At 34.3% G+C, this 27,515-nt stretch overlaps 1 protein-coding gene and 1 long non-coding RNA gene across 2 annotated transcripts in view; both read left to right on the forward strand.

Moving 5' to 3' along the window:
• The first annotated feature begins 8,673 nt into the window (after positions 1-8,673).
• LOC123561331 (zygotic DNA replication licensing factor mcm6-like) overlaps positions 8,674-27,515 on the forward strand; it is a 28,625-nt gene continuing 9,783 nt past the window's right edge. Inside the window, exons 1-7 of the mRNA XM_045353629.2 lie at positions 8,674-8,828; positions 20,239-20,382; positions 21,424-21,534; positions 21,844-22,006; positions 22,275-22,414; positions 22,958-23,070; positions 23,459-23,604. Of these exons, the coding sequence (XP_045209564.1) occupies positions 8,737-8,828; positions 20,239-20,382; positions 21,424-21,534; positions 21,844-22,006; positions 22,275-22,414; positions 22,958-23,070; positions 23,459-23,604 (909 nt within the window). The 5' untranslated portion in view covers positions 8,674-8,736. The remainder of the gene's footprint in view (positions 8,829-20,238; positions 20,383-21,423; positions 21,535-21,843; positions 22,007-22,274; positions 22,415-22,957; positions 23,071-23,458; positions 23,605-27,515) is intronic.
• Positions 8,843-11,615, forward strand: LOC123559519 (uncharacterized). The gene is made up of 2 exons (XR_008372845.1): positions 8,843-10,164; positions 10,742-11,615. It is a non-coding gene; the product is annotated as an uncharacterized LOC123559519 (long non-coding RNA).

Consider the following 27,515-nt stretch of genomic DNA (forward strand, 5'->3'; position numbering starts at 1 on the left):
GCAGATACATGATGGTAAAACGTTACCCTGACATTTTTTGTCTTTAAAGTATTATTTTGACTTTAAAAAAGAACATTTATTTTATTCATCTGGTTATTTTGTAATTTCAGCAAGTTTATTACTAAATGAATGGGCTTTCCTTTATACATGTATATTGTATGTTTAAATATATCCAGACATCTCACCCTCCTCATCTATATTAAGGTCCTCTGCGGGTGTGTGATTTTGGTGACTTCAAATTACTTGACAGTAGGTTCGATGTAGGACTTTGGAAGTAGGCATTATATTATTTATTGAAGCTGCTTCACTGTGGTGGAAGATCTTGAATTGTCCCTTTGCTTACCCATGCCTGAAGTGATGTCCAAAATGGCCATGGGTGTTTTCCTTCATCACTTAAAAGCAGGACTTACAGTGTCATTGCAATTTAAAGTGACTCCTTCACTCTCTAGCCTAGGTAATTATTTTCCCTGAAAAATCAATAAAATGTTGTTGCTGTGAAAATGATAAGTGGTACATACTTAATGGCTAAGAATTTTGCCAAGACATTAAGATAAATTACTGTAAATACTGTATTTGTTAAGCTTTTAAGGCAATGTTATTCGTGCCTTAGTTTGCCCCACTCTCCCACACCCACCCACCCTCAAATTTTATATGGCAAGGGGCACTTAGATTAGCCCTTGTCCGTACATATGTCCATCCGCTACCATTATTTGGCATGTTTAGTTGTGCACCTAGAGCTTTGTTTTGGATTTCACACTGCCAAACTAGAGATATGGCCCTTGAATTAGTAAAAAAATATGCATAAAGGGCATAAAAGTTTGTGTCGCAAGTATCTGAAAAAATATTTGACCTACAGTCAGGAAACCTTACTGTATTATCATTCAGTGTGTGAAGTTGTGCACCCTGGATTTTGTTTAGGATTTCACTAAGGCAGATCAAAGACATGGCCTATGAGTTATTCGAAAATATGCATAAATGGCATAGAAGTGTGTGTCACATGTATCTCAAAAGTATTTGACCGCTGATCATAAAATTTCATTATTTAGGTACTTGTAACATGTGTCAATGTTGAGTTCTGCTCAACCTTTGGCTAGAGGGCGTGGACTAGCCTGTATTTTCACTACTGAGTTAAACCGAACCTGCAACATTTTCAATTATGTGGTGTTGGGAGACCTATGGTTTTTCACTTTTTCCACTATTGGTATTCATCATGTGAAATTGTGCACTAATCTATGGAGTTTAAGCCCTCCTACTCTCCCAACCCCCACTTCAATAGAAACAATTCTTTACTTAGTTTCTTATATCGTGTTTCCTGGCTGATGTTGAATAGTATCTTTATCACACCATCTTACCTAATGACTCACAAGTCCAACCCAAAGTAATATAAAAGCTAACCTAGTCTTGTATTGCCAGCAATGACTGTACAGTGGTAGCCAGTGGAGCACCAGTGCACTATGGACGCACATCTAGTTTACCATATCTAACACTAATTTTCAGACACTTGTGTCATGTATACATTTTGTGCCAAACTTGGCGGAAATTGACATGTTGAGAAAGTTCTTACCAATTTTAAGAAAGTAGCTTTAAAACAACAAAAAGTTTTGATTCAGCTGTAATCGAGTACAAAAAATGAAAGGTAAGGATAGATTTCACCGAAGCACAGAGCATCGCAAACAGTTGCAGATTGTAAATAAAGAACACAATGCATGGACAAGTATGTGCTTCTATAGGGATTGCTCAAATTGTCTCTGGGTAAAACTTGGTATTTAAATCATGACACAACAAGATTTATGCAGGATATTTTCCAGGCCAAGTTTGGATAACCATCAAGATTGGTTTAGAATAAGGATAATGACCCTTGAAATTTCGAAAATGGTTAACTGAAAGTTCTTTGATCTCAGCCATACTTACGCAGAATATACTCCAGTCGAGTTTCGATAACCAGTCAGTTTAAACCAGGATCCACGGAGTTACAGACCTTGAATTAGTCAAAATTGTGAAAAATGAGCTGTCTAAACTACTTGTACATAATGCATAGAATAGTTTAGAATAGTTTTATTATGCAATAAACCTGAACAAGATTCATGAGCATAGCATCATATACAATTCATAATCTAAAACATGGTATGGCAAGATGACAAAAAGTACAAATTTGATACAAGTTTCACTGTCTAGATAAATTGTTAAATGGGAGAGACAGCATGTATTAGATCAAATAGTGTTTGGAATAGTTGTTTTAACATAGGTTAGTGTTAATATGCATTTATATTGTACAAAAATAGAAAGCTGAAAATTAAGACGACAGCTATACGTATATCACAAGTGTACGTCTACATACCTTTAGACCCTATTTGTATTATTTCTTACTTCAAAAGCTTTGTATATATAAGTGGATAAATTACGTACATCAGTGATATTATCACTTTTAAGTAATTGTAAAAACTTAAAAAAGCTAGGATGGCTAGAGAAATAATTTCTGATATACTGTTTTCGGAGGCTTAAGAAATCCTGGCATTCTTTAACGAAATGATATTCGTCCTCGAGTGCATTACACCTTGTACATTTACGGTCGTCATAAGGGATACTTTCTGGTTTTCTCCATCTGCCTGTTTCCACTGCAAGTCTATGAGAGGCTAGTCTTAATCTAGACAGTGCAAACCGAAAATTTTTTATAGTTACAATATTCAGATATTCATTAAATTTGAAGTCAAATATATTTCTATAAAATATAGCTCTACTCGATTCAAGTAAACTTGTTCTTAAGTCTTGTACGTATATGTCCTTAATACGTCGTTTCAACTGACGCAGAAATATATTGACATCCCCTACTCCCTGTGAAAGCCAGACATCATAATAACCTAACCTTGATAAGATATGTTTAACCTTTGAAACCCAATTTATTTTCTCTGGATTTAACTCGACATAACTTTTTAAACAATTATAGACCTGTTTAATATATTTGTCTTCATTAGAGTTACAGATTTTCAACCAGTATTTTATAATGTTTAAATTTCTGCCATTTTGTACATTCATTCTACCCGTATCTCCATAAATGAAAGAGTTCTGGGTTGTGACTTTAACACCAAGTAACCTTTTACAAAAACCTAAGTGTATACGTTCAACTTGTGACCCTTTGTTGAATCCCCATACTTCAGAAGCATAATTAAGTATTGGTAATATGAGTTTGTCAAAAAGATCAAGAGTATGCTTAGGTTGTAAGTCTGTAAATTTATATAAGTATTTATTCATTTTAAAAATGGCTTTTAGTGCTTGGCCTGCTAGCATCTTATCTGTCTCATTAAATGACCCGTATGAGCTAAATAACACTCCTAAATACTTAAATTTGCTTACAATTTCCAATATTTTATTTTTGTATATAAATCTTATATTTCTGCTAAGTCTACCCCCTTTTCTAAAAACCATGATTTTTGTTTTCTTTGCATTCACTGTTAACTTCCATCTATCACAATACTCAGCTAAAACATCTAAAGACTTTTGTAACCCTTCCGCGCTTTTGAAAAATAGAACGATATCATCTGCGTATAGAAGTAAACAAATCTTTATAGTTCCAATGTCAATGCCTTCAATGCCTTTTAATAAAAATACTTCCTCAATATCATTAAGGTACATGCTAAACAGGAAAGGGGACAGGCTCTCACCCTGTCTGACCCCTAACGTACATACAAAACTTTCGCTTAATGAGTCAAAACTCTTGATCTTTGACTTAACGTTGTTGTACATAGATTTTATAACCTTCAATATATTTCCCCTCACACCGTATTTAATTAGTTTATACCATAAGATATCCCTTACAACAAAATCAAATGCCTTCTGGAAGTCTACAAAAGCGCAAAAAAGTTTATCGCCCTTATTAATACATAGACTTATTAAAGAATTTAGTATAAATATATTATCAATCGTGCCCATCCCTTTTCGAAAACCAGCTTGAGCCTCAATATAAACAAAATATTTCTCAGCCCAGCATTCAACCTTTCATTTAAAATACGTGTGAATAATTTTCCTAAAGTGCTAAGTAGTGTAATGCCTCTGTAATTTGCAGGATCATTTTCGTCACCCTCTTTTGGAATTGGAATTATAAACCCTTCAGACCATTTTTCTGGAAAATAACCAATGTTCAAACAGGTATTAAATAATTTATGAAAATAATGTATTAAAGCATCCGCCCCATGTATGAAAAATTCATTCAGAAATAAGTCCGGGCCTCCACTTGTATTTGGGCGTAATTGTTTGATAGCTTTGCGTATTTCATACATAGTGATTTCCGAATCTAGCTCCGCGAACATAACCTGCATTTCCCCATCAAGAAAGCGCTCGTTGAAGTACAAAATATCTTCATCTGCCTGGAAAAAATGATCTTCGGGATTATTAATTGACTTAAAATATACAGCAAAATTGTCCATACTAATGTTTGGTTTTGAAACACTTTTTGTACACTCTTTTAACAGTTTCCAATATGACTTTGCATTTGATACTCTAGCTTCTATGAGTTTATTTGTATTTTGTTTACGGTCATTAAATTTTTTCTGTCTGATGACTTTTTTATATTCTGATCTAGATTTAATAAGATTTACTCGATTACTGTCTGTTTTATTTAATCTAAACTTATTCAAATCAAAATAGAACTGTCCTCTTTTTAATGCACACTCGTCGTCAAACCAGGGTTTATGTTCTACATAATTGGAATTATCTGATGATTTCTGTATATTATTTTTAGTTTCTTTTCTAAATAATGGTGAACAAACGTCGTCCATAATATTAGAAAACTGTAATATATTACTGTCAATATCTGATGTACTGTTCGTATTATTCATACCACCAGTTAACACATCAATTGATGATTTAAATTTATTTGCATTTAATTTATTCTTATACTCATTTACTTTACTACCATCCCACCTGTACGTAAATTTAATCCTATCAGAATTGTCTGCCCCCGGAGTTTCTTCTATCGATCCAAAAATACTTAAACTAAATGTTATTGCGCAATGATCCGACAGTATATTTGGTTCATGTACTTTAAATGATTCAACTTTGTCCATAATTGTCTGACTACAAATGACGTAATCCACGACACTGCGACCGTTACGCCCGACATATATATATCATCGCCGACGGCAGCGTCATCGCCTACCCGGCCATTCATAATTCGCAAACCACCTTCTTTACAAAAATCTATAAGGATCCTACCATTTCTATTTATACATTTATCTTGAGTTATTCGGGGGTTATCATTTTTATCACAAATATAATCGTCTGGAAGAATATATACATTTTGATCAAAATCATCATTTTCAACAAAATCGTTTAAACTACCTACTCTGCTGTTTAAATCACCTAACAAAAGAAATGTGCAAGCACCTTCAGTTTCGTTAGAAATTTTCACCATATCTGCTAAAATTCGATCATATACACCTATTTCTATGACATTTTCCCGGCTGCTACCTTCCGGAACAACATAACACAAGCATACATATAAATCAGTTTGTGTACATAACAATTCTTTAGAAAAAATTAACCTAATGCATATCTACAATAACTACCGTTGTGCCAATCTTTCCAGTAACACGGCTTACTATTGGTTTCTCTTTAAATATAAGGCAGTACCTATTATATTGTACATCATTCTAAAGAATTAAAAGGATTGTAGTAGGAAGTTTTTTAATTTTCAAAACTTTCTTGATTTGTTTTGAATTTATCATAAAAATGTTTTGACTGGATGTAATCTATTGTAAGTTTCAGTTAGTTTGGACAGCAACAAGATTTATTGTTTCAATTTTGACATTATAAGCGAAACTTTCAGGGTAATATTATCTTAGTTAGCATGTCAGCAATATTTCTATGTTTTGTAAACTTTCAAAAAAATTTTTTTTCAAAATTTTACGTTGGCCTGAATTTTACAGTGAAAAAAATCAAAACATTTTTAATGTATCATATTTTACCTATAAAATTGACTATATCTCAAAGATAAAATTTAAAAAAAAAAGATCCTACACCAAAGAGACCTTTAAAATGTCGTATAACTGCACCTGGAACAGGTAAAATAGGCTGCAATTAACGAAAATCTATATTACTGATTTGGTGGATCAAACAGTAGGTAAAGGTCTGGTTGATAACCAGCAGTCCTCTAAGTCTTTGAATTAATTAGTAACAATTTTTTATCATTAACATCGCCTAAATAATGAATGAAAACTTATTGGCTGTGACTTTGGCATTTTTGATTCCAAATGGCCAACGAAGCAAAAAAGCTAGTCCAATTATCAGATCTAAAAAATGAATTCATATCTTTTGTCTACTGGTGACTCGGGTAAGCAACTAATTCTCACTTGTTTTGTGTTGTAGAACTGGTACTTAAAATTCTAAAAAAACTACTTGTGATAAATACAGGTAAATGATACAAATTTCTCAGAAAAAAATGGATCTCGGGACCGGGAATGCATATTGTTCGGCGTTGTCCAGCCTTTATGTATTGACGGAGTTTACTGCCTTCATGAATATGATCCAATAATCCAAACGCTTAAAATTTACCTCCAAACTCGGGTAGACTAAATATTCGCGTTTTTCAATAATTTTAATCAAACGTAAATAAAATGTACCGTCAAATAAATGTGTAATATCTCCAAAGGGATTTGAGTAGATCGGAGTATTATCGGACAAATATGTTTAAACGATTATTTCAGTAGGCTAAATCTAGAAACTTCTTGAGGGTTCTTTTTTCAGCTGAAAGTTACGTAAGTTCTTGAAACTTGATCCGTATTATATCATATGACATAGGGCTTACAACAAGTAAAACCAAATTTGGGCCTTGAAGCATACCAGCTAGGCTATTATCGGACGACCGGGTCAAATGTTACAGCTTCATTGACACATATTTAGCCAATAACATTTTCTGTGGAAAAGCATTTTTAGATGTTCTTCTTACATTTCTGAATAACAAATAAAGAATTGCAATTTAAAAACGAGCCTATTAAACTACGCGCCTATAACCATAATAGAATTGTATCTAATATGTTTTCTATCTAGAATCTCGGAACATATAGCAAAAATACACAGACAAATTTGCCAGAAATTTGGAGTCTGTTATTCCAAATCTGATACCCAACATATCCGCCACCAAATATTTAGTTTTCAACCAAGACCTGAAGTTTTGGACCAGTAGCACGATGAAGTTGGCATCCAGGTCAGGAAATGGGGCAATTTTAATTTCCCTTTAGAAATCCTGTTCGATACCACCCCATTTTGAACATCTCTCGGTAATCAAGTCGTACACCCATCTGGAGAATAATTTCATAGTATTTAACAGATTTAAAAAAAAAAAAAAACAACAAAAAAACATGTACTTCGCAAGTACATCATTCTTTTTGGTTCCATCTCAATAATTTTATAAATATATCATCGGAGCTTTATCATTTGCTAGAGGGAGAGGATTAATCATTCATTTACAAGTTGTTTTGTGTAACTTTTGTACATTTTTGTCGCTGATTTATGTTTTGTATCTTGTAAATAGAAGGGAAATGTTTATAATAGCATATGACTGATATATTATACAATCTAATCATCCTAACTGCCACAAAAACGACGTTTGTTACATTGCCCGATAATACACCCCCCTCCACGCCCCATGTCCGATCGATAATACGTCGATCGACACGAAACAGGATATGAAGATAAATGTCCTATGTTCATATGTCACCGTCTCCTAGATGTCATTGTATTTTTAAAATCATGTTAAAAGGACGGTAGTTACTTTATATCATTCAAACTGTAAATTACGTACACTATGCAAGTGAAAGGACTGGATATTATGTCACACTGTTTGTAATGGAGATATATCTTGAGAAACGCATGTGGTAGCTGGGAATATGTGTTGCATAATTGCATACACTAGAGAATAGACGTCTAAATACCAAACTATTCATACTTAACAATATATACCATCAACTAATAGATATGTACGTATCTCCCTCCCTAAACATTTAGTATCGCTGACATTATGCATGCATACCCTGAAGTCCAGGTCATTTCAAATTACTTCAAGTACCAGTAATGATGTTTCACCACACAGGTTACAACAGTATTGGAACACTGTCTGGCCTTGACTTCTTTAAGGAGGCAATAGCTCAGCTACTAAGTAGTATTGTTTTATCCTGCATTATTCTCTTCTTTTTTTTTTACATAAAATTCAAACAACTGTGTCACTTTTCAAGTTCTCTCTGTCGCTGAAAGAACTGTCTTAAGTTTCAGTTTCACTCCTCACTTGCCGCTGGCACATCTTACCACTAGTTCTTTATAAGCTGTGAGGCAGTGTGAAGAGACACTGACAGAGACAGATGATTCTGAGTTTGAATTCAACTTATGTGCTGTGCTAATGATAACATCCTAAAGCTTTCAGTTGTCTGACATTTTAAGTCACACATCAATTTTGTAAAATGCGTTGCCCTTGGATTTTACTTTTCGATCTATAGCTATTAATATAGGGCAAGAAGCTATTAATATAGGGCATGAAACAATATTTTACCTCACATAACGCGTCACAAGATTGATCTTTTAGATTTCAATTTTTAGATTTATTAAATACTGTCATGGTTCGTAAGAATATCATTTGGCGTTTACTTCGCTAAGTCTTTTTGGTAGATGAAATCTCTTTAGGTACTTTAACCACACGGTGATCACGTGATTGGAATCGCGGGAAATAGTGTCTTTGTTGTTGGCGTAAAAATGGATGTTGCTGAACAGGTTGCACGCACAAATCAAGTGAAAGATCAGATTGGAGAACGTTGCCAAAAACTTTTTCAAGATTTTTTAGAGGAGTATGCTATTTATTAATTCATGACACTGATTATTGAGTTTGCAAATTAGCATATTTTGTGTACTGTTATGCATTTATCTGCGTCTGAAGTTTCAGGCGGTGGTCTAGCTTAAGACTGTTACAGGAGTTCGGCTCATGCCTAAGTCCAGGCCCTACCCTATAAGAAAAACACAAGGGAAAGCATTTCACCTAGAGCAAAGTTCTATGTCCCTTTGGTTTTTCGCTTGCTGTATTTTTTTCTAAATATATACAGTGCTTTAGGGTATAGCGGATTTTAGGGTATAGAGAATAGATTGATAAATTTTATATTTAGACTTGAATTATTGTATAAATTTTCATATCTTTCTTTTACTGGCATACAAACAGACATTCTGACATACATTTTAAATATTTGCTTGTGTTATTTTTCATATGTCATCAAATGTAAAATAAAGCTATCCATGTACAAATTGTCAGTGAATGAAAAGTATTTGATAGTAATTTAAAAAGCTGAATGTTTTTGAAAAGAGAATACATTATTATTCTGATTCATATTAAAGAAATCTTGGAAAGTTTGTTAAGATGTGGATTTTAAACTAATAATAGAAAAAAACGACCAAAGCTATCCTGGTAGCAACCCCAGCTTATCACTGATAAGCCTCCAGATTAACTGGAAAACTGCAGAAATCTGATCCCAGTCGTAAACTTTTTCATGTAAAATCATCAAATGATAATCAATCAAAACAAGATATTCATGTTTAAAAAGCTAATAAAATTATCTACAATTTGCATATTTTATTTGTTATTTTATTGCCATATTATCAGATTTATGATCTTGTTATCCAACAGATCACGGTAATTTACACCCGATCTGAGATAAACAGTAAACATGCAGCGTTCGCGTGACACCATGTGTCTTTGTTTCAATATGCCACTGGTTTAATAGCTATGAATATTAATGAGTTAAATTTATCCAATCAGAAAAAAGGTTTATGAATACATTACAATTTGATGCATATTCGTACGATACTTATACGCAAAGATATAGTCCCCCAAAGTTGACCGTTTTTTTCTCAGAAAATACGAATTTTTCAGACATGCACCAATGCAAAATATACATAAGTTTAATTTGGTACCAAAATCATTTTTCGGAAACGCCATTTACCCGGTCGCATTTATTTCTGAAAATTGCAATTTTCGGAAAATCCAAAGGTCACGCACGTTTCAGGCCGACCGCCATTTTGAAATTTATGATAACACAACACCGATACAAAATATCGTTAAAAATCAATAAATCTGTTCATTAAAAAAACAGGAAAACGATTAAAAATGAAATGAATGTTAAATCATAACATTTGGTAAGTATTTTAATTTATTTATTATCATTCAGAAGAACTTTAGCGAGAAGTTTACAAATCTTTAACGGAGGGTACGAAAGGTTGAAATTACAGCGTCGGTATCGCAAAAAAAACGAGTTTTTCTTTTATTTAAACACAACAATTTGACTTTAATTCAAAATATTATTTTATATATCATGTAACAATATATCATTTGTCCGTTTGTATGCAAGTTTAATTGCAAAACTGCCCATTTTTGTCCGAAAAAAATTGACCGTTTCGTCCCTCGCAGATTCGCACTTAGAGGATTGCTTTATTGATTTGAAGTTACTAAAGTAAATGATGGTTCGATAGTAATTTTTGTATGCAATTTTGATTAAAAATTGTGTACTTATTCATAGTTTAATGTGTAAAAACTTTTATAAAAAACCAAGTAGTCAAAATTATTAACTAAAAGGAAGGAGCTCGACAATTTGAAACCAAGATTTTGAAGTTGGGTGTTTGTGCTATGAATAATAATAAAAAATAATTAGATAAACACCTTTTTATGTATCATGCAGTTTTATTTTTTAAAGCATGACACTTTATTCTTTTTCAGGTCAGCTATGACAGAGATATACCTAGGCCCATTTTGTGATTGTGATGCACACAGTACTATCACAAAGTTATAGACTGGACGTATCAAGAAAACAATCAAACCATTATTAAACAGCATTATGATTGAAATAAACCATTTTGTCAAGACACCGGGGTTCAAATAAAGTGATTTGTTTAATGTCTTTGTGCATTCAAATCAGTGTCAATAAGACTGACAACTGGTACCCTGGCTTTGAGAAAGTTGTGAATGATTCTACAGCGGTTGTCAAGTTCATGACTCACTGTTGTAAGCTGGCCACTGAGAGAAGATAAGCAAGTTATAAACATTTAGTTCGTGATTGGCCAGAAATTGGTGCCAGACTGTATAAATGGGTTTAGATGATGGTGAACATAAGCACTTACATACGGTATTCAGCCAGTTGAGCAGCGACTTTTTCCGTTAACGTTAACCACACTACCAGTAGAAGTTTAATTCAAAACTGACATTTTTCATTTCACTTTTAATTAGTCACTCTTGGGTCTAGTAAATATGTATCATAGTTTTTATGAGCAACTTGAAATGAATAAATGCAGGTGGAAATAATTCTTTATCAAGAGTAAAACTATTTAAATTAATGGTAGATAATTTTAGCAAGTCGTAGCAGTCTAATAGTGAAAAAATATTCAACAGAAAAATATGAAATCAATATTATTTGAAAATATTATATTTTATTTATAAACTTGTTCTATGTATAATAAATATATCTACACTGTCTTGTTCTGTAGTAATATTTAAATGAATCTGTTACAGTGATCATGAAAATGTATGTGTAAGTGACAACTGAAATTATTTGAAAATAATGTAAAAACTTGAAAAATAAATTGCATCAACCTGACTAACTTATTCATGATTTAGATCATCTTATAGTGGTGTTTTAAATCAGTCATTAACATGTCCATAGAGAGCATAGACTGACCTGACAATATTCCAAATTTCATGAAGATATCTCAAATAATAAAAAAGTTATGGCAATATTACTGTAACAAGTCCGCTGGAAAAAAAATTTCGGTTCCGTCAACTTGACGCGTTTCAATAGTAATTATATAGCAAAATATTTCCGGATTTCGGTCGATTTAACCAAACTTAAAAATGTCATAACTTTTTTGCTTTTTGAGATATTGAAAAAAGGGAAACAAATCTGGAAAGCTTTCAAAGAGATCTTTAAAACTATGTAAAGAAATCTGCAATGTTTGTAACTTTGAAAATTAGCTGGGGTTGCTAATCCTGTACACCCTAAATCTGCGCATATGTAAACAATGGCTTGGAGAGAAAAAACACATGAATTTCTATTAAAAGCTGAATGTTTTAAGAAGAATAAATGTTTTCTGTCTGATATATACTGAAAAAAAAGCTACTATTTTCATTTCTTTGAATTGGAATGCAGGAAAAATTAGTTAGCTATCTGCTATACCCTAAAGCACTGTATTTTCTAAAACTATATATGCCATTTGTTGTCTATTAATTCTGCGCCAAATGGTACCAAATTTTCTTACATGCGTGCTAGCAAACGCGAGAAAACTGCATCCGAACTTTCAACAATGTTCCGAAATATTGTAGTCGACGGAGACAGTGTCCAAACTGAAGCAACGAATGAACTCCACTAAAACAACTTTAGATCGATACATGCGGACAAAGATAGGTCACGAGCTAATTTGCAACAATATTTGATCACTATTTATCCCTCTATCTCTTACATGAAAGCTCCGGTGAAGATGCAATTCTGCATTGTTTTTTTATTGCCCGTGATTAAAAGAAATCGGCAGCAGCACTTCCTACTCTGTTAATATATAGTAAAATCTACCATTGTGCCATATTTTACGCATCAAAACCCATAACTGAAGGCAGAAATACCTGACAATTTCGAACTGGCCTGAAACGTTTGCCTCCATCTTGCTCCTTTGAAATACGAGACTGACCTTTCACCCGCGTGAATCAAATTATTCAGTTTCAGATATGTCTGTGTGATGTTAATATGCAGAAAATTGCTGACCAATACTAAGATAAGCTTGTCAAAGCCCCAAGTGTCTGTGTGCACGATTGAATGCATCATTTACAATATCATCAATAATTTTGTACATTTCTAACATCAGTGTCCGACAAATTTGTGATTTTACTGGTAGCCCAGCATTTTCTTGTAGTTGCCCAGAAAATTAACCATGAAAGTACTAACTTGCTCTATCCGTACTCGACTTACTGAGATGTGAGAATAAGAATAAGATTAGTCTTTAACAATATTTTGTTAATAACAGAAATCTAAAAACACAAAGATAAACATTTCATTCTCTTTAATCATAATATAGAAGTACAAGTTGAAGTTAATACAACATCTTACTAAAGAAACATTTTCACACAAGTATCTCTTAGTTTACAACTTAAAGGTCTTAAAATATTAAAATTGTAAATTTCTGTCAGTATTGAGGTCAACTTGAGTATTTATACTTTCTATACCGGTAATCACAAATAATTAGATGTTCACAAAATGTATTTAAATTGCAAGTCACTGTCAATATTCACAGGTGGCAGTATCATTGATTGGTCACCCCTTCCCCACCCTAAGACCCCTGATACAACCCGGAAAAAAATTCTGACATTCTCAGGTGTTCCTTAATATCCCCACCCTACAAGACCCCTGATACAACCCTGCAATTTTTTTTTCAACTATCAAACTACTGTTTTGATAGTTGAATTTTTTTTTCAGGATTGTATCAGGGGGCTTGTAGGGTGGGAAAATTAAGGAACACCTGAGAATGTCAGAATTTTTTTCAGGGTGGTATCAGGGGTCTTAGGGTGGGGAAGGGGTGACCAATCAATGATACTGCCACCTGTGTCAATATTGAGATCAACTTGAGTACTTGTACATTCTATAAACATTCTATAATCTCTAGTTAAATGTTCACATAATCATGAAATGGTACTGACCAAAGAAATCGGCATTATACAAAAGACTTGTGTAGTAAATTGACAATTTTTATGTTTTACGTTTTTCGCACGTGCTGACAGACATGTTACTAAAATGACTCATTTTACGCTGGTTCCAGCCTTTGAACTGCCGAAGCAGTTAAAGCGTGATACCTATCATAATCAGTCGTCGGTAATGTACGAGAGGATCCGATTGAATTTAGAGATTTTGACTGGTACATCGGTCATAATTAACTATCGTTAAATCGGTCGACTTCGATTAGTCGAGCGGAGACCAGTCCACGATAGTTTGCATATTTGATATTCGTAGGCGGAGACTGCTTCTGCAGCCACCGTTGAAATTACCGATAAATGGGCGGGGTTAAACTAATAAGACGGTTTACGACCCGTTAATCAGTACACATGGAAAGTTGTTTATTGCAAGTTACAATCGAGTAAACGACCGGATGTTGATGATTTTGTTGGGGAGTTTTGTAAAATATACAATAACCGGGCTACTAATGCTTCAAATTTATGGTTGCCCGGCGGGCTTCCGCCAGTATTTTTTTGGTAGCCCGACGAAAATTTCTGGTAGCCCGCGGGCTACGGGCAATTGATTTGTCGGACACTGAACATTGTTGTCGGACACACACTGTGTAACAGTATCATCAAGTATGTTTTATTCTATTTTTTCTCCTGGCGAACTGCTACAGCATTCCCATTCACGCAAAAATCCGCGTAATTCACGTATAAAAAGTCACTTGCACGCAAGTTTTAAAATTCCACGGGTACAATGCACGCGTACATAATCTGACAGAAAATACATTGTTCATCCATAAAGAGCCGAAATTCAAGTAACCAGACATTGTTTTTGATCTGCACATGCAAATTACCGCATTACACACTGTTGACAGTTTGCTATGTGTCAAGACGAGCTGAATTTACATGCCGATAGGATAATATAAGCTCCGCCTACTCCAGGTACTTGTGAAATTTTCGCGAGAACTGTGACAGCGAATCAAATTATTCGTAAAACTAGATGCGATAGTATTCAGCCAATCAACGACGCGGTTACATCTTTGACACTTTCGGATAATTGTCAACATGTGCAACGTTTTTGGCTGTTTTTAGCTCACCTGTCACTTTGTGACAAGGTGAGCTTTTGTGATCGCGCAGCGTCCGTCGTCCGTGCGTAAACTTTTGCTTGTGACCACTCTAGAGGTCACATTTTTCATTGGATCTTTATGAAAGTTGGTCAGAATGTTCATCTTGATGATATCTAGGTCAGGTTCGAAACTGGGTCATGTGCGGTCAAAAACTAGGTCAGTAGGTCTAAAAATAGAAAAACCTTGTGACCTCTCTAGAGGCCATATTTCTCAATGGATCTTCATGAAAATTGGTCAGAATGTTCACCTTGATGATATCTAGGTCAAGTTCGAAACTGGGTCACGTGCGATCAAAAACTAGGTCAGTAGGTCTTAAAATAGAAAAACCTTGTGACCTCGCTAGAGGCCATATTTCTCAATGGATCTTCATGAAAATTGGTCAGAATGTTCACCTTGATGATATCTAGGGCAAGTTCGAAACTGGGTCACGTGCGGTCAAAAACTAGGTCAGTAGGTCTGAAAATAGAAAAACTTTGTGACCTATTTAGAGGCCATATTTTTCATGGGATCTTTATGAAAATTAGTCTGAATATTTACCTTGATGATATCTAGGTCAAGTTCGAAACTGGATCATGTGCGGTCAATAACTAGGTCAGTAGATCTAAAAATAGAAAAACCTTGTGACCTCTCTAGAGGCCATATTTTTCAAGAGATCTTCATGAAAATTGATCAGAATGTTCATCTTGATGATATCTAGGTCAAGTTCGAAACTGGGTCACGTGCAGTCAAAAACTAGGTCAGTAGGTCTAAAAATAGAAAAACCTTGTGACGTCTCTAGAGGCCATATTTCTCAATGGATCTTCATGAAAATTGGTGAGAGTGTTCAGCTTGATGATATCTAGGTCAAGTTTATAACTGGGTCACGTGCAGTCAAAAACTAGGTCAGTAGGTTGAAAAATAGAAAAACCTTGTGACCTCTCTAGAGGCCATATTTTTCATGAGATCTTCATGAAAACTGGTGAGAATGTTCACCTTGATGATATCTAGGTCAAGTTCGAAAGTGGGTCACGTGCCTTCATAAACTAGGTCAGTAGGTCTAAAAATAGAAAAACCTTGTGACTCTCTAGAGGCCATATTTCTCAATGGATCTTCATGAAAATTGGTGAGAATGTTCACCTTGATGATATCTAGGTCAAGTTAAAAAGTGGGTCACATGCCTTCAAAAACTAGGTCATGAGGTCAAATAATAGAAAAACCTTGTGACCTCTCTAGAGGTCATACTTTTCAATGGATCTTCATGAAAATTGGTCAGAATTTTTTATTTTGATGATATCTAGGTCACATATGCTCAAAAACTAGGTGACTATGTCAAATAATAGAAATAACGACATCATACTCAGTTCAACACTGGGTCATTTGTGGGGATATGTGGGCGATTCAGGACCATCATGGTCCTCTTGTTGCAACAAGTTGTTGAATAATTAAGTGGTCAGCTTGCATCTACTACACAATTATTTGGTCTCCATTGTAAAAGAAAGACTTGTAAGCTGCTTGTTTATTAATATTTACAAAACAACCGGCAGACTGCATGACTTTCATCGGGCAATTTTCTACAAATTACTTTTCATTTTTATTCGAGTCCGATACTGTTCATGCGAAATAAGTATTACCTGCCGAGTTTTTATAATTTTTTGTTGCTATATGTTGCAGCAAGATATAGCAGCAAAAAAAATGTTATAAAAATTTGGTGGGTGATACCTACAAAAATGTACCAGCGTCTGCTTGAATTTTTGAAAACAGCTTTTTTTTTCAGAATTATGGAATAAAGAAAAACTCATTGCATGGAAAATGATGTATCTAAGAAAATGAATGGTCACATCAAAAGTTTTAATCCATAAGCAAGAAAATTATAGCCATCTTTTCAAATTGCTTCACAAGCTTGCTGGGGGGGGGGGGGGGGGGGGGTCAGGATACTGGTTATATGACCCAGGGAATTGCCTACGCCTTTAGTATCTTGAACAATGGTTTTGGTCCAATCGCTAAGGTGACTATGTCTTAGACTAGCTGACAAACGATGTAGAATGTCCTTTGTTAAAACGTAGAGCTGGTGAGACCAAATATCTCATATATAGAATTTTCATCTGGCTACCTTGCCTAAATGATTCGTGTACCAATGATTCGTAAATGATTTTAATTATGAGCTAGACAATTTCAGGGATCAGGCAAATAACTAAATGTTTCAAACTAACAATTTTCAATTAGCTCAAACTCCTATAGGCTGGAGACTCTATACTTGACTGGTTTTTAGCTTGACTATTCGAAGAATAGTCTAGCTATTCTACTCACCCCGGCGTCGGCGTCACACCTTGGTTAAGTTTTTGCATGCAAGTACATACAGCTATCATTTAAAGGCATATAGCTTTGAAACTTATTTATTCTTTTTCTAGGTCAATTACCAACCTCTCTGGGTCAAGTCCCATAACTCTGACATGTATTTTGAGCAAATTATACCCCCTTTTGGACTAAGAAAATTTTGGTTAAAGTTTTACATGCAAGTTACTATCTCCAAAACTAATGCAGATATTGAATTGAAACTTCACATGTGTCTTCGGGGTTATAAAACTAGTTGATAGCACCAAGTCCCATAACTCTGACCTTCATTTTGGCCAAATTATGCCCCCTTTTGGACTTAGAAAATTCTGGTTAAAGTTTTGCGTGCAAGTACATACAGCTATTACTAAAAGGCATATAGATTTGAAACTTATTTTTTCTTTTTCTAGATCAATTACCTACCTCACTGGGTCAAGTCCCATAACTCTGACATGTATTTTGAGCAAATTATGCCGCCTTTTGGACTTAGAAAATTCTGGTTAAAGTTTTGCGTGCAAGTACATACAGCTATTACTAAAAGGCATATAGATTTGAAACTTATTTTTTCTTTTTCTAGTTCAATTACCTACCTCACTGGGTCAAGTCCCATAACTCTGACACGTATTTTGGGCAAATTATACCCCCTTTTGGACTTGGAAAATTCTGGTTAAAGTTTTACATGCAAGTAACTATCTCCAAAACTACAACAGATATTAAATTGAAACTTCACATGTGTCTTCGGGGTTATAAAACTAGTTGATAGCACCAAGTCCCATAACTCTGACATGTATTTTGGGCAAATTATGCCCCCTTTTGGACTTAGAAAATCCTGGTTAAAGTTTTGCGTGCAAGTACATACAGCTATTACCAAAAGGCATATAGCTTTGAAACTTATTTATTCTTTTTCAAGGTCAATTACCAACCTCACTGGGTCAAGTTCCATAACTCTTAACATGTATTTTGAGCAAATTATGCCCCCTTTTGGACTTAGAAAATTCTGGTTAAAGTTTAACATGCAAGTTACTATCCCCAAAACTAATGCAGATATTGAATTGAAACTTAACATGTTTCTTCGGGGTTATAAAACTAGTTGATAACATCAAGTCCCATAAATCTGATATGTATTTTGGTCAAATTATGTCCCCTTTCGAACTTAAAACTCTTTTGATATTTAACATTTTGGGTAATAATTTCCTGCTTCTGTGACAATATTTCGAATAGTCGAGCTTGGCTGTCTTACGGACAGCTCTTGTTTTTGTTGAAGTTCCCGTCAGACAATGTCTTTGAATCAACAACATACGAGTCCTATCGCATAGATGCTCGGCCTCTGTCCTCTCAACTCTATATGAATGCCCTGACTCCTGGATGCTCAGCGCCTATATGCTATCATATGTAGCATTCAACTACCATATAGCTACTATCCCCGATGCCTTGGCTGTACTTCGCCAGTAATGCTGAACCGTCTATAAGCTGGAACTCTTACTATCTCAGTAGATTACCAAACTCTGGGTCTCTGTCTCAGCTTCCCGATGCTCAGCCTATTATATGCTATCGTCTATAGCATTCAGTTACCTTTAAGGTAAAGCTCCTATGCGCTGGCCCTATAACTCGAAACCTTATCGAAATTCTGCTACTCTTCTTTAGTCTAAGAACTTCCAAATGTTTCTTTTTAATAATTTATCCGCCCTGACAGGGTGACTGCAATAGTCTCCTTCTCAAGGTACTGGGATAAATTATTAGTTGAATCCCCGATGTGTCTTCTTCAACCGCTGGATACCAAATGAGCTCTCTATCATTCATCTACCTATTTATACCCCAGCAGACGTGCTATTTTTAGAACTTGTTTCTGATTGGTCCAAATTTATACATTGTGTCTTACAACGAGTACCTGCTCTATCAAGTATCTGGTTCCCTTTAATTTTTGTATATGGCATAATGTGCGAAGCTGGGACCCAGTCATTCACATAATGAACCCAAATCAGCCACAAATGACCCAAATTCTATTAATTACAGCAATTCAACAATAATTATAGCAACGACAACATGAAAAGGGAGTGCTCATGTGTTACGTTATCAATATATCAGATATACAAATTATTCTGACAGGGGGGCGGGGCGCGGTGTATATTGAGTTAGAAATGATAAATTTCTATTTTTCAACTAGAAGTCTCTCCACTTTTCTATAAGGAGAAGTGACTTCAATTTGTATGGTTTGTACCCAACTTTTTATCATGTACCCACATTTTCTGAAGTATGTGGGTACATGTACCCACTTTTCAAAAAGTCAGTGGGAATGCTGTGCTAGTGACCATAAAGTAGCTCACATTTTTCTGCGAATGGTTTATCGTTGATTTCTTTCACCTTGTGACACCATTTCGTCACAAATCTCGATCAGCAGACACTTAATACTGTTCTTTCTGTAAGCACTTAAGACATGGCACCTAATGATATCTGTCTCTTCAACTAGTCGGCACCTGTCAGACACTTCTATATATACACATAGTGTGCACTTGTAAATAATAGCACTTAGTGAGCACAGTTCATATAAAAAGGAAAAATACCTCTCTGGAGGGTGCGCCTATACAAGAGGCGGAAGTTGCCTGTAACACATGGCATCTTGTTATGTTATCATTCGGATTGTGGATGGATATTTTGTGCCTTAAGCACAGTTGGGAAACTGTTTGCATTTGAGGACTTTTCTATGTTGTCTTGTACGTTGTATTTTGATGTTAATTGGATATTTATTCATTTTTATTTGGTATATATATATGCTGGTCATCTGGTGCTCTGAATATATCTTAAATTTATTTCTCTTTAGAGTACTGAAACCATGTACATTGACAGGAAGTGGGAGCACTGGTGTCCTATTGACACACATCTAGTTTAGATATATTGTAGTTTCCTCTGCAAATATCATTTTCAGTGTTCATTTTGATTACTGGACCTTTAGACAGCCCTGCACGGGTAGTCTAGAGGTACCATCACCGGACTCCTAATCACTGCCTAATGGGTAACGCATAGAGACAAGAAGTTGCGGCACCAGTGTTCTATTGACATACATCTAGTTTGTTTTTTTTATTCCAGATTTAATGTTGATGGGGAGCAGAAATATTTAGCTGAAGTACAAGAACTGATCAGGCCAGAGAGAAATACACTGACAGTTAGCTTTGAGGATGTTGAAAAGTACAACCAGCAGTTAGCTACAACAGTACTAGAAGAGTATTACAGGTATGTTCACAGTTTCATTAGCTGATTATGTCTTACAATGGCAATTTCTTTTAAAATGGGTACAGTTCTTGGCGCTCAACTTGAGGGCCCACTTTATGTCAAGTGGAGCTTGATGTAGTGCAGGTCCTGTGGGCGGATTGCAATTTACCAAATCTAGAATGGATTAGATGAAAATGGAGTAGTGGAAGTCTTGATTAAAAACAGTTTGCTGTCACAAAAGTTTTGGCCCAGGTTCCTATGCAGTAGGCATTAAAAAAAGTAGTGGAAAAATGCTTCAAAAGCAGTTTGGTTTTTACTCGCCCTTGTGTCTGCGTCAACGTCACACCTTGGTTAAAGTTTTGGATGCAAGTACATATAGCTATCATTTAAAGGCATGTAGCTTTGAAACTTTTCTTCTATTGGTCAATTGCCAACCTCACTTGGTCAAGTTCCACAACTCTGGCATGTATTTTGGCCAAATTATGCCCCCTTTTGGACATAAAAAGTCCAGATAGTGGACCCCAAATTTTGCAGACGAGAGCCCTGAATGCAGATATTGAATTGAAATTCATAATAGGGGCCGTTAATAGGCCCCTTCCACTCAGAAAATTTCTTTTAAATCATGCAGTTTTCCCCAAAAATTGACTAAATCAGGTTTTTTATTCCCCTTTGCCCAAATACCGAGCTATTTTTTTCCGCAGATCACAGGCCTGGGCCCCTTCCCATCCTGGTAAAAAAACAAACTTGACATGTCTCTCTGGGGTTATAAAACTAGGTGATAGCATCCAGTCGTATAACTCTTTAGGGTAATATTCCTGCTTTTGGGACAGCAATTTGAATAGTTTAGCATTGGCTGTCTTACGAACAGCTCTTGTTAATGTACAAAAATATTGTCATAGAAATTCTCAACTGTCTGGATGGAGGGGTGAATGCAATGCATGTACATGAAAAAGCACTTCTTTTGCATTCGCCCCTTGAAATATTTAGTATCTTCATTAATAGATGTATCCTGTTGTTTTCAATTATTGCTGCATCATAACGCAATTTTCATATTTCTTTCAGAGTTTACCCGTATTTGTGCCGTGCAGTACGCAACTATGCAAAAGATTGGGGACAGATTCCACCCAACAAAGAATTCTATGTCAGTTTTATCGATGTTCCATCCAAGTTGAAGTAAGTGTTTAGGGCACATCAGATAGGGGGAATTTGCACGTTTTTTAACAGACTGTAACTTTAGGAAGACTGCTTTTTTCTGTAATAAGTTTAAAATTTTCGCACGAGAACAGATTATTTTTCTTTTCATTTAGTTACTCTCTCTATACTGGTTTACATGTATATATATATATGTGAGACTTTGGGTAAGTCTGGATTTTTTTGTGTTCATGTATAATCTAAGTAGATGAGGCATAGAATCTGGGTTGAGTCATTTCCTATAATGCTGCCTGCAAAGTGTAAAACTTCAATGATACTTTTTGTTTGCAGGGTGAGAGAATTAACAACTGCTAAAATCGGAACACTGTTGCGTATCACTGGTCAGGTAGTAAGAACCCACCCTGTACATCCTGAGCTCGTCAGTGGCACCTTTATGTGCCTCGAATGTAGAACTGTGATTAAAGATGTGGAGCAACAATTTAAATTCACACAGGTACAGTTTATTCCTGGTGTCTAAGTGAACTTTTTCAGAAATGGAATGTAATCACTGAAGAGCTCAATTTTGTTCAAATAGTAATTTGAGGTAGGAATTTAACAGCAGTCGATGTACAACAGTTCAACTCCCTTGTTTTATAATCATTACTGTGAGTGGATATTAATTAGGAGAAATTAACTTGTTCCAAATCTACCCAATTATTTTACAACTATGTAAAAAAAAAAAAAGAACATGTATTGCAAAAGTTTTGTTTATATTCCTGCAGCCCAGCATTTGCAGAAATCCAGTCTGCAACAATAGGTCAAAGTTTATGCTGGATGTTAACAAGTCTAGATTTGTCGACTTCCAAAAAGTGCGGATACAAGAAACACAAGCAGAGTTACCGAGGGGCAGCATTCCCAGAAGGTATTGCCTTCTCACTAGTTTCTGTATTTACATATAAATGAGAACACTTCTGTAGGTCAGAATTTACACAGATTTGACATATTGTCTTGTTAATATGTAACTAAGATTTAACTTTCGATCCAGTCTGAAGAGTGGTGGTGTTCAGTCAAGTATTTGTCCAGACTGGCGATGCATTGTTGCATTTTTAGGCTGAAAGGAAAAGTTTGCTATTCATTTTGAAATAGGCTTCTGTGGTTCTCATTAGAGCTAGGGGCCTCTGTGTGACAAGTGTACTTAAGATTTCTAACTTACATGCATTGTGGTATTATGAGTCGGCAATTCATATGGCTGGTGGAGAGTCGGTGGTTCTATTTAAGCCATTCTATCAAACACCTGCACTAAAGGGGCAACTGGGGTCTTCTATCACGACTTAAAGCTACAGAGTTCACCATATGACCAATGTTGACTTTAGATCCAGCAAAACAAAGATGCAAATGCTGAACTATACACCATGATACTATTTGGGTAACATAATAATCATAACATATTTGTTGATTATTTCAGTGTTGAGGTAGTGTTACGGGCTGAGGCAGTAGAAATGGCACAGGCTGGTGACAAATGTGACTTTACAGGAACTTTGATAGTAGTACCAGATGTGAGCACAATGTCTACACCAGGCTAGTATTTGCAAAGTTCTTCTGTAATTATACTGATTTTAATATCTTGGAAAGAATGGGCACTTTTCTAGTAAAAAAAAACAACAGACTTTTGTTTGGACAGAAATAATTTCCAATAAAAAAGAAGAAACCATCTTTTGATATGTGAGAAAATGTTTTCCACCAATAATGGTGGTCTCTAGTTTTAAGAACATTTTCATTTTCAGGAGAAAAAATGGCAGGAAAAAAAATCATTAAATGGTTGAAATTTGAAATTATCACACAAAAACATGCTTTGTTACTCTTAAAAGTAGAAAAATTGTTTTATGAAAATAGTTTAATACATTCTGAGAGGAAAATATTTATAAAAGACTGTAATGTTGGAGTGATCTTTCTTTGTGTTATACAGGAGCCAGAGCTGAGACATCAGCAAAAGTATCTGCCAACTCTGGATACGAGAATGAAGGTGTACGAGGCCTGAAGGCTCTTGGTGTTCGCGACTTGAACTATAGAATGGCCTACCTTGCTTGTACAGTCACTTCAACAAATGCAAGGGTGAGCATAATACTGACTTGGAGTAGGGAAAATCAGGAATTTTGGTGGTAATTGAAGGGAAAATAGAGGGCTTGTTTTAGAAGTACATATAAAATGTTTTATTAGCTGACTTGTGTAAAATTCTCATCACAGATGAAAAACATAAGCTTTGAAAACTGGCTGCCTTATTCTAACGACAGTTTCCATGTATTCTAGGAAAACTGGCTGCCTTATTCAAAAGACAGTTTCCATGTATTCTAGGAATACTGTGTAAGATCCAAGTCTAGGTGGTCTATATATGGCCTAGAGCAAATAAAGTGTGACATTTTGTCAAAAAAAATATTGTCTTTGAATTAACTTTTTTTAGTTTCATTAGACAGCATAACCATCAAAGTTTATAAAAATGTTAGGTTTTAGAAAAGTAATTGACCGTTTTTGAAAAACACTACAAGGATGTTGTCAAATTAATACAAAAATTAAAGAAAAATTGCTAAAATTACATTGAAAAAGTCACAAAGTAAATGATGATTGACAGTAGATAAACTTATTCTAGGGTGCACATGATTTGAACAAATGGATTTCTGTGTTTTACATGGGCCATATTTGCTTTTCAGTATTTTTTTTCTCAAAATAATTCAGAAAATGAATAGAAGAAAGTCAATAATGACAAATAGAAATTTTATTTTGAGTAATTATGAACATGTAGAATAAAAACTAACAGCTTAACACATAAAACAATGCAACATCTATGTATGTGTCGAGTTTCATTATTCTAATATGAACCACCCATAAGATATTAGTTTCTGATATTAGCCAGTAGTTTTAATTTGACTGTTAGGGTTGGGACATGTTATATGCATGTGAATTTATGAAATGACTAGTGTTATTAATAATTAGATTTCTTCAGAACTGAAAGTATTCACATAATACAGGGAAACTTAGGTCAACAAACATAAAAGAATATTACAGTCTGAACCTGATTTCGATTTATTTTTGCTACATGTATTTATCAAGAAAATATCAAATGTTTTATGTTTACTAATAACAAAAGGCTTAAAACACTGTTGTTCACATTTTAGTGTCTCTAACATAACCTTGGGGGAACAATCAATACAACAATAAAAATATATTCTCCCCTTTACCTTTCTAAGAAAAAATCACAAAATGAGGGAATCTTCAAAAAATGTTAGGGTTGGGACATTTTTCAGTAACATAAAAATGCTGCTTTTAAGTGGTTAGATTTATTTAAAACATTCCTTGTACAGTAATATTGTTTCACAACTTACTGTTAAATGTTCCTTAATAATCTTATTTAAAGTAAATTGCTAAGTATGATCTTTCTTGTCAAGAATCTTACACTACAAGGAAGTTTTAAAATGAATCGTTTTCATTAGCTTAAAAAATTGTCACGAGAATGAACAATCAAAGGCCTGAATGGCCTGAGTCGGCTAATGATTGATGTACTGACAGTATAGTCTACCAGTTTCAGTTTGTTTTTAGTTTTTTTCTTAAAATTTCATAACACAGCTCGATATTTACCCAAAATATTATATCCGGATACGATTACACTTTTCTCCAGTTTGAACAATATATTTTACAAATTGTGATGATACGAAGACATTTAGCAGCAATTGGCAGTATCTGACATTGAAGTTTACGGTTAAATTACCTCTTATTTAAATCTTTTCATTAAAAAGTTGTTTCGTTTCATGAAAGCAGCCAAACATAGACGATCTACTTTCGATTTCAAAAACTACAAGAAAATACAACATAATGTTTCGCCGATTTGTTTATTTCTCGAAAAATAAGAATTAAAATCATTTTTAATATCAGTAGTAACTAAACAAACCAGTAAGAGCTTCTTCTTCCGATAATTTATCCGTTTACTGACTGCAAAATTCAACTCACGCAAAGTTTATAGAAATCATACGATGCGTGTTTACGTTCAATGTGGGAGAATTAAGGCTGATCGGCTATGTTACCTAACGCATCCAGATGATTCAGATTTTGTTTTTAAAAAAGCATTGTGTGCGTTTCTGTAATTTTATATACGTTTTTATACGCTTAGAAATTATTAGACATGCGTATTTGCATTATTTCTATACGTAATTTACGCTAATACGCATCTTATCTGGAGCCCTGTGGAACTATTTTTTGTCTTTCGCTGGATGTTACCCAAGCTTTGTAAGCCTGGGCAATTCTTAAAATGCACATTTATGCTTAATGAGTTACATTCGAGTATTGCACAATTACAAGTCATAAATATGACAGATTACATCGTATATTGGTCATAGCAAATGGAATTGACACAACTTAATTTCATTCATGCAGTGAACTGTTTGAAGTTTGAGAAATCTAATGGAACTACATCCCTTCATTGTGTTATTTGGTCCATTTAGAGAATCGTTAGATAGCAAGGACTCGTCAAAAGGCTTTCAGCCTTTAGCCGACTCAAAAATATCAACATAACTACTTAATAACATAACAAAGCAACCTATAAAACATACTTTAATATAGTTAATAGTACCACCATTATTTATTTTTAACACTTTTTTATGAAGATAATTGTCTTTGTAGCGTTAGAGTTGGGACATAGTGCTGTATGTTCAACAAATATGAGAACTAAAAACTTGCAAACTGTAGCAATGACTGGTATAATTCACTGATCTCAAAGGTATTGTCAATTCCACAATGTAAACAATGTTCTAATACTGAGCACTCTTAGATTTTACAGTAAATACTGGTTATAACAGCTTTGGATATAACTAGCATATTTGTTTGGCCTGGTCCTAAATTTTTTTATTTAATGTACATATAAATGGTTGAAACAAATCTTTAGGTAAAGTGAACAATATATTAGTATTCCTGTCGGAAAAGGAAGACTGGACAATAGTGTACATGTATTCATAAAGATCTACATATTCTTTAGTATCAGTATTTTAAAAGATATGTTGTTTTTGGATTTTTCTTTTGTCATCTGCATCATATTTTTCCCTGCCAGACTTGCATAAATGAATATCTAAGCCTGCATTAATATCTTAATGGCAAATGAAATACATCGAAAATACATGTAATTTTCTGCAGTATTTGTGTGATTTAAATTTGATTCTTAATAAAAGTGAGCATTTATATGATATATGTAGATAAACTCGCTTTTCAAGGATGTAACTGACTTACCATGATTGTAACCAGAAAACAGATTGATTGTAGAGGTAAAATGGTCTTTGAGTTTATAATATGGTTCTTCCAGCTAAGATATGTAAGATAAAATCAACTTTCTTGAATTAATATCATTAAGACTGTCACTGTGTTCAGTTACTTGCTCATAAATAAAAAATAGATATGGAGGGGAAATATAAAACTACAACAGTAGAAAATAAATGTGAAATTGATGGTCACCACTTTTATCATATCTGACTTGATAATTCTTGTTTGTTGTATTCCTTTTCTTCAGTTTACATATATCATACATTTATAAGTAAATCATTTTATGTGGATATAACTAAAGTAACTCGGGATGTAAGGAGCACATAATTATGAAAGATCCCCAAGGAGTTCGTAATAAGCAGAGTTTACTGTTCGTATTTTCGGCTCATTTCAATTTCATTGTCTTTAAATTTTACGTATGCCACAGCCTTTGATTTGCTTTTACTTTTACTTTCTTTGCTTAATGATTTCTTTTTTTATGTTAACTTTGTTGTTAATTTAAATTTAATTTTTAATACAGTCATGTACTCCTTTCCTGCATTTGAAAACACATAATTAATTCAGCAACTGTCATTAAAGCCAAAAAAGCGTCCCAACCCTAACGGTACTGACTAGAAGGCTTAAAGTGACTTACTAAAAGCTATATGTTAAATTAATGAATTGAAATGCACTGTTTTAACAAGTTACAGTTAGGATTAACTAGATTTAGTTTAATTTCAGATACA

The sequence above is a fragment of the Mercenaria mercenaria genome, chromosome 10, assembly GCF_021730395.1.
Source record: "Mercenaria mercenaria strain notata chromosome 10, MADL_Memer_1, whole genome shotgun sequence".
Classification (NCBI taxonomy): Eukaryota; Metazoa; Mollusca; class Bivalvia; order Venerida; family Veneridae; genus Mercenaria; species Mercenaria mercenaria.